The sequence below is a fragment of the Lucilia cuprina genome, chromosome 4 (genome assembly GCF_022045245.1).
Source record: "Lucilia cuprina isolate Lc7/37 chromosome 4, ASM2204524v1, whole genome shotgun sequence".
Classification (NCBI taxonomy): domain Eukaryota; kingdom Metazoa; phylum Arthropoda; class Insecta; order Diptera; family Calliphoridae; genus Lucilia; species Lucilia cuprina.
In genome coordinates this window covers 75,905,062-75,914,191 of record NC_060952.1, presented here as the reverse complement: position 1 = coordinate 75,914,191, position 9,130 = coordinate 75,905,062, and the positions used below count along the sequence as shown (strand labels likewise).

At 30.1% G+C, this 9,130-nt stretch overlaps 1 protein-coding gene across 1 annotated transcript; it reads left to right on the top strand.

Annotated features, from left to right (window-relative positions):
• Nucleotides 1–545: 545 nt before the first annotated feature.
• Nucleotides 546–7,704, top strand: LOC111683788 (odorant receptor 83a). Its single transcript, XM_023445893.2, has 7 exons — nucleotides 546–635; nucleotides 3,935–4,322; nucleotides 4,448–4,611; nucleotides 4,688–4,887; nucleotides 6,911–7,193; nucleotides 7,260–7,529; nucleotides 7,587–7,704. Exons 1-7 carry the CDS (start codon nucleotides 546–548, stop codon nucleotides 7,647–7,649), a joined length of 1,458 nt encoding a protein of 485 aa, XP_023301661.2. The 3' UTR covers nucleotides 7,650–7,704.
• The last annotated feature ends 1,426 nt before the right edge of the window (nucleotides 7,705–9,130 follow it).

Genomic DNA, 9,130 nt, shown 5'->3' with positions numbered 1-9,130 from the left:
TAGATAGATAGATAGATAGATAGATAGATAGATAGATAGATAGATAGATAGATAGATAGATAGATAGATAGATAGATAGATAGATAGATAGATAGATAGATAACTGTAAGTATATAGTATATAGTTCCCTTAAGAAAATTATTTCTAAAGCTCATTACTTCAAAATAAACAGATTTATATAAACTTTTATATAAAATTCCCTAGCTACTACAATGTTCATCGGCATAAACAGGTTCTTTCCCAACAAAAAGTAAAGGGAATTTATAAACTTTCGAAATCAATTAAATCAATAAAGTAATTTATTTAAACTTATAAAAATTTCGCAAATATTTGTGACAATTAAAACTAAATTAAGCTTTTTACAAAAGCTGTTGTAAAAGGAAGAAGGCCAATTGAAAGTCTGCCCTTTTTTACGCATGATATCCCTATATAGAAAACACGTGAAATACTATAAATGCTTCAACATTCTACACCGAATCTTATATACCCTTCAGATTATATAAGAATAACTAAAATGTATGTATTTTAAAATCAAAACTATGTCCATGATTAGAACCAACTTTAACGTTTATATTTCCTATATAATTCATGTAAATGTCCATTTCTATAATGATATAAGGCGTACTGAGAGCTTAGTGGACTATAAGTATTATTGGTAAGTATATTATACTGCGAATAGTACTATCCGTATTAAGTACTCTAAGTAGCTTATTAATTTTTTATATAAAACTAAAAGACAATTAATAGGAATGTTTAATTTAAGCAAATTAACTGACGCTTCTGACAGGCCCTAATAGTTATCTAAAACTAGACAGGCAAGCAATACCTTTAAATTAGTTACTAATTTTTATAAGTCAAAGGCACAACACCGAGATTATTTGCGGGGCTACATTACGTTTTAATAAGTTTAGTGAAACAATAAAATAATAATAAAGCTATCTAGAAGCACTTCTTCGTCTGCTGATTTTTCATTAAATTGGATTTTTAAACATATATAGAGATGGTATTAAAGAGATGGTATTAAAGTTTTTAGTGTAATGTTTTATTTTAAATAAATACTTAGTTGCGGAACAAAGGGTAACAAATTGCTTTAATTTATCTTTTTATATTTTGTTCATACTCTCCTAAACATTAACTCTATCCACCATAATAAACAAATAATGAAATAATGTTTTCTATTTTCAGCATCATTTGCATTATAAATAAATAATTTTATTTTAGAAATAGTTTTAGGCGTTTACAGCAGTTAATTTAATGGTTCATAATGTGGAAAATTAAAAAAAAACTATAGAAAAGTTTTATTTCAATGTTCAAATTAGTTTTAAATATAAAGGTCAACCCGCATGAATGTTGGAAATGGGTTTTACATATAGCTCAGTAGAGTATGTATATAAGTTTGTCAATCTGTTCGTAGTTTTGTATAATCTAGATCATATATAGATAGACTAGCTTTTTGTACCCGGCGTTGTGCGGAATTTAAAATGATTTATAATAAAATACTTTTATATATATATATATATATATATATATATAAAGCATGATTTAATCTCTTCAAAGCATTTGAAAAGGTACTTCACTAAAAGGAGCCTTCACACGATCACACTTTGAATAAGTAAGAAACAATTCCATCTGTATTTCAAAAAAGAGAATAAAAGTCGTATGATTTATACTTTTTGTGTTTATACGACTGGTATAAAACAATAACAAAGTGAGTTTCCAGCTTTTTTACTTTTTTGAGTTTATATCCCTGATATAATACGACGAAGAGGGCCATACGAATATCAAATTTTCCATCAGTATTTTACTCGATATAGTCAGGTTTCATAACATATCGTGTTATCCGTATCTTTCTACATAAAATTTTCACAGATCATATTACTTGTGTGCTCGTGTGAAAGGGGCCTTAGAATAAATAATATTCATTGACGTAGAGAAAAAGTGTGAACTAATTTTTCCCCTTTTCGTATTTATGTTTTAAAAAATGTCTATGAATGCTTTCCAAGACAGACTTGAAGTCTTCGGTTCAAATTTCACAAATTTCGATTCAGTCGTTGTCATAATAAATATAATAATGTATCAAAAAATGTACTAAAAATACAAATATTTCCTTTGCAGTTTAATGTGTACGAATTATTGATATTTATAAATTCAAAATTCACAAATTCAAAAACTTTATATCATTTTAAGATTACACAAAAAAATCGTTCATTTTATCTGTAAATTTTTATATGAATAAAGGGGTAAGTTTTTTAATTAATTCCGTATTTCGTCCCTTTTTGATTTTTTGGAATAGTGATATAACCAATTGAAACTTCTAAGTAAAGATACATTTCTGTTGAAAATTTCTTAAAGTCGGCCCAGCCATTTAGGTGTGGACCTTATGAATAACACGAAACTCCCCTTTTTACCCATTTTTATTTACTTTTTCTAAAATATATCTTTTGACTGATTACAGCAAAATACTTCTCAAGTATTTCCATATTTCCGAAAAAGTACCTAAACTACACATAAATACCCGTTAAGATTGAGTTACCTACAAGCCTATTTCACATCCTGGTCCTGGACCAACTTTCACAAAGACTCTTTCCCAATACATATTTCTGACACTTTAAAAGCTAGATCGAAAGTATTTAGCTTTAGAACAGACAAAAACAGTACTTTTGACAGTTTTTCATCATTTCTCCCTTTTAACCCGTTTTGACCAAACTTTTACAACGAAAACACGCTTGTTACATCTTACAACGTTGGCAGTAAAATGTGCAGAAAATGTCTCATAACACAAACAAATTTACACTTACAAATATTGTCAGTCTGACAACGTTGCAAATGAAGAATTGTAAGTTTAGACGATTGTTAGATATTTTCTGAACATTTTACTGACAACGTTGTAAGACCTAACAACCGTGTATTACGTCTTTTAGATAACTAAGTCGAAAAAAATTTCGTTTTAGAATATACAAAAATTCGTTATCAAGTACAAAAGTACCGATTTTCCCAATTTTTCGCAAATTTTTCCATTTAAATAGCCAAAAATAAGTTTTTAGCACAAAAGTACCAATTTTTCTAATTTTTCGTCGTTTTCACCTTTGACGCGCAACAAATAAACCAACAAACAAACAAATAAAAAAACTTACAAAGAAATGTATAATATCCCAATAAAAACTTTGATTGCCATGTAGGAAGTTAAAATGCTAAACTTTACTTACACAATAGCATTTTAAATCATTATAGACTAGACTATAGACTAGACTATAGACTAGACTATAGACTAGACTATAGACTAGACTATAGACTAGACTATAGACTAGACTATAGACTAGACTATAGACTAGACTATAGACTAGACTATAGACTAGACTATAGACTAGACTATAGACTAGACTATAGACTAGACTATAGACTAGACTATAGACTAGACTATAGACTAGACTATAGACTAGACTATAGACTAGACTATAGACTAGACTATAGAATTTAAGACCAATTTCCCCTTACTTTTTTCTTATATAATTAATACATTACTGTCAAACATCTAGTACACAGCCATTTTGTTATTATTTATTTTGAAAATAATGAAGAACAACAAAAACACTTTAAGCAATTAAATTAGCCCTAAACTATAATCACCAAAAATAAGTTCTAATATTTATTTTATAAAATGTAGATTAAAAGGATATTTACTAAACTAATACACAAACATACGCATTTAAAACGCACACATGCATGCATTATTAATAACAAATAAAGTTTTTGTTTTACAAATAAATAAAATTAAGTGTTTAAACTATTTAAGAGGTGTTACAACTAATTTAAAGACAAACTATTTTAAACACCAAATATTTTCTATATAGATTCAATAAAAAAAAATCACATAAAAAGGGAAAAAAATCTAAAAACAAAACTTCAGTATTAAATTTCAAACTCGGAAAAGCAGCATACAAAAATGACGGATTTGGAAGCTATGGTGAAACGTAAAGATCTTTTCTCTTTCATACGTTATACCATGTACTACGCTGATATGTATTCCTTTCACTTGGAACGTCATTTACCTCATCTGCTCTCTGGTCTGGGCATTTTAGTGGAATTAATATTAGAATTATTTCTCTATTTTGTCACCGTACATATTGTGATTTTATACATGTGCACCATCTATTTGAATTATCACAAGGGAGACTTGGAATTGCTGGTCAATTGTTTAATACAAACGATTATTTACTGGTGGACCATCATTATGAAATTGTACTTTCGTCGTATACAACCAAAAAGACTAGAGGATTTAATTGATTTTATAAATTTAAACTACAAAACACGTTCGGCCATTGGTAAGTGTGTACTCAGTACTTTCCAATGGAAATATACACATACACAAGTATACTGCTTGTGTATTGTTTGAACATTTTGCACTTTATTCTCTATTTTTCTTGTTTTTGTTCTATGACATAAAAAGGATTTACGTACGTGACTATGAATGGCAGTTTGGCCATGTCGAATAGATGGATTAAAACGTATGTCTACTGTTGTTTCCTTGGCACCATATTTTGGCTTATTTTACCCATTGCCTATGGCGATAGTAGTCTACCCTTAGCCTGTTGGTATCCATTCGATTATAAGGTTTACTTACTCATATAAAACTAAACTTAAATTGAAATATATTATTAAATTTAATTTTTTCCTAATTTTATTGCAGCAACCATTCGTTTACGAAACCATGTATTTTCTTCAATCTGTTGGTCAAATACAAGTAGCAGCTGCTTTTTCTGCCTCAAGTGGTTTTCATATGGTATTGGGCATACTGATTTCAGGACAATATGATGTTTTATTTTGTAGTCTTAAGAATATTTTAGCAACTATTGCTATCAATAGATGTGCAACGAAAAGAGAATTAAGGTAAGTGAAATTTTAAATTTGTTAAAATATGCTGAAAGTTGAACATGTTATGTGACAGTTAATCTATATCTCAACCAGTATCTATCTAGTTTTCGAGATAAATGGACTTTTTTATTTTTATTCAAAATTTCGGTTTCTATTAAAAAATCGAAGTGACAACAGATTATCGTTGTTTTGGCTATATCTCTTGTAGTTTCCAAGATAAATGGACTTTTATGTTTTCACTCAGAATCCGGTTTTTATGTTAAATCAAAGTGATCACAAATATCATTGGGTGTAAATCTATCTCTTGTAGTTTCCAAGATAAATGGATTTTTATATTTTCACTCAAAAAACAATTTTTAAGAGAAATCGAAGTGATCACAGATAATCATTATTTTAGCTCTATCTTTTCTAGTTTCCAAGATGAAAGAACTTTTATGTTTTGCCTAAAAAAATCTATTTTTTATGACAAATTGAAGATATCTCGGATTATCACTGTTTCGGCTCTATCTCGTCTAGTTTCCAAGATAAATGTACTTTAGTGTTTTCATTAGAAATCGAAGTGATCACAGATTACCATTTCTTTCATTAGAAATCGAAGTGATCACAGATTATCACTGTTTTGGCTCTATATCTTCTAGTTTCCTAGATAAATGGACGTTTTATACCCTCCCAATTTATTCGGGAGGCTATGAAGTCAAAATGCTTTACGAGAGTACCTGGCGCCTAGCCCTATGTCACGGTGGTACTTTTACAACCACTGGGTGAGTACAACTCACCACTGACCCTTTGTGTATCTTACACGTCGGTTGCAATTTTTGTACATGGATGGTCCGCTACATGCACAAGCACTTTGCTCAATTACTCAAGCTATCTAATCTCTTGTCATAGTAGTCTCGTTGGGGAAGGAGAGGTGTTTTGAGCTAGCTCTCCTCTTGACAATAATGTCGCCCAACCACACTACTAGATGGCTCTGTTGTTTCGGCAACAGCACCTGTAGGGCCATAATTAGTAGTCCGAAACACGGATCATATTAATTGACAAGACTTTATTTCTGTGGCCACAATGACCCACTGTGATAAGTTGAGCATGCACTCAACGATGTAGGAAAATCGCGAATAAATTAAAGAAAGGGCAGTGACGACCTTGCACCTCGTACATCAGTCCCTTTTTGCTAGACCACAGTCAAAAACATCATTATACCATCACTCCATCCGTTAAATTCATCATTTCTGGTGCATGGTATCATAGGGTCGATCACGCCCGAATATCCTTTTTATCAAGAAAGATAGGGGTATAATGATGTTGACATTTTGTTTGTAACACATCGAAATATTGGTCATAGACCCACAAAAGTATATACACTGGGTCTTTATTAAATTCTAAGAAAAACTAGTCATGACTGTCTGTTGAAAGCACGATAGAGTCCGAATGAAACGAAATAGAGAATTAAAGTTTTCCACAAATATGATGATTTGTTTGGTATTGAAAATGTATCGGTCCACGTTTTCGGATAGCCCCCATACAAGTGGAGCCCCGAAAAACCTCTTTAATGAGCACATCTGCTTCAAAAGTAAGAGTATAGCGATGAAATTCAACATAAATAAGTTGCAGATGATCCAAAATCTCTCTACCTAATTCTATGTTAATCATTCTATAATTGACCCTACCCCTCATATAAGGTCCTCTGCAGAATATGACTTTAACTGGCTTAAAAATACGAGTACAGTGATGAAATTCGACACACATATTTTTTATACGAGTTAAAACTTCTCTACTAAGGATCGGTCTATAAGAAAATTACTTTAACGTATGCGAAATTTGTACGGAAGTAATATTCGATCCTATTCACTTAATTTGATGAGTAATATCGCCCTGATGTTTATAGGGGAGCATTCCTTTTAAGGCCTACGGTTTGATTATGGGTGTATGAAATTCGGCACAGCCAAATATAACACTCTCGCTTGTTTTATTTGTTTTTTATTTTCTTCATTCTATATAGAAAATTTTCTCAAAAACAGTCTACCCCTTTTCATTATAGAGAACTATACGAACTACAAGAATTTACAGCACCCGAAATCAACGAATACTATTGTTCCAGGGAAATAACCTGCGATGTTAATACATTAGTTCGCACTAACACAAATAATGAACAACAAGATTTTCGTCATCACTTTCGTAATGCAATAAAGAAGTGTGTTGACCATCATCGTTATATTGTCGATTGTTTAAATAAAATGGAAGCATTCTACAGTCCAATATGGTTTTTCAAAACGGGTGAAGTAATATTCCTAATGTGTTTGGTGGCATTTGTTTCGGTGAAAGTAAGTGTGAAAATTAATGATTTGCAATTTATAAAAATCACTTTCAATTTTTTTTTTCGTTTTCAGTCCACAACTGCTAATTCATCATTTATGAAAGCTGTATCGTTGGGTCAATATTTAGTGTTGGTTGCCTGGGAATTATTGATTATATGTTATTTTGGTGAAATGATTTACATTAATAGTCAACGCTGTGGCGAAGCTTTATTGCGATGTCCCTGGTACATTCATATGCGTGAAATGAAATATGATTTTCTTTTATTCCTCCTCAATTCAAAAAGACCATTTAAGTTGACAGCTGGCAAAATTTATACCTTAAATGTTGAACGTTTTAAAGGTGTAAGTATGAATAAGTGAATCTATGTGGATTAACTTCAAAATGTGTATTACTTGCAGGTTATAACAACAGCATTTTCATTTTTAACCTTATTACAGAAGATGGATCAGCGTGATGATTGAACGCGGTTTGTCCCAAATGTTCTTATTAAAAGTGAAAATTTTGATTTAATAAAAATTTGATACATAATAAGATATTTGCAATAAATAGTTTCAGAAGTGATAAAAAAGGGTTTATAGTTTAGGGTATAGTGATTAGCAGGAAAACCAAAATATGCAATCGCATGTTTATTTTACTCTTTTAGTGCATATTTTGAGGTTTACGCTTCAGTTTTTCATATTTGTATATTTAAAAAACATTTTTTTTCCAAAATTTAATCTTAAGATTTGTTTTAATTAAAAAAAAAAAATTTTTTTCTTAAAATCTTGAAGCATGGCATTAAATCTTTCATTATATTTTGAGTCTTGTTGAGCTTTTTAATGTTAAAAACTAAACAATTTATTTTTAGAGCATATTTTCAAAATTTTAAAGCATATTTAAAATTTTTACTGCATATTTGCGCCTAAAACTCTTTTTTTCGAGCATATTTTCGTCTTCCCTGGTGATTTGGCTATAAACATGACAAATTGTTGGTCATTTCGAAAAGATTTATTATTAACTATTAGTGTAAAATGTTTAACAGGAAAAAATGTGTACAAACTTTTTATTTGTTGACAGTGGTACTATGAATTTTATAATTTATGTAATTTACTAAATATATCCAGTCCACTTTACTACCCCAAAATAAAAGTATAGGACCAAAAAAACCCTTTAAGATTCTTCATGTTTACTTTCTCAATCTCCTTCACTCTTATTTTTCTATTCGACTACATTAAAATTAATCTATATATATATAAAATTCTAACGTTACTGACTGACTGACTGATTGACTGATTCATCATCGCACAGCCTAAACGGTTAGAGCTAAAGAGCTGAAATTTGGACAGGGGGTAGGTCTCCCACAAAATAGATCCACTAAGACGGGATTTTTGGAAATTCGAATGTTTAGGGGGTAAAAAAGGGTAAAAACGGGTATAATCGGTAACCTCATATCTTCTAAACTAAAACAGATACAAAAATAGTTTAAAGCTTATCGTCGTTCATTTAAAAAATAAGCGGACAGGTGTCTGGTACTTTTTTCAATTTCGGCCCCTTTAGGGAATAAACGGGTAAAAACTGTATTTTGGTACTTTTTTGCACCCCATGTATCTTTTAAACCAGTGAACATTCAAACAATATTTTTGACTTCTTCATAACTTGACGAAAAAATAAAAATATAAATTTAGTACTTTTTGGTTATTCGGATGTTTAAGGGGTGAAAATTGTACCTATTTTTGGTACTTTTTTCATAAAACATTGATTTTGGTTTATTAACTTATACATATAAATACGTAATAACGGGCTCCCACTACGATGTTGCAACATTTTGGAATAGAATTTTTATTTCGTTATTGGGTAGAAAAAAAGTACCAAAAGGGGTAAAAACTGGAAATTTGATTTTATTCAAACACAATGATCCAATTTAGATAAAATTTTTAGCTTTAGAAACACTAAATATGCTAAT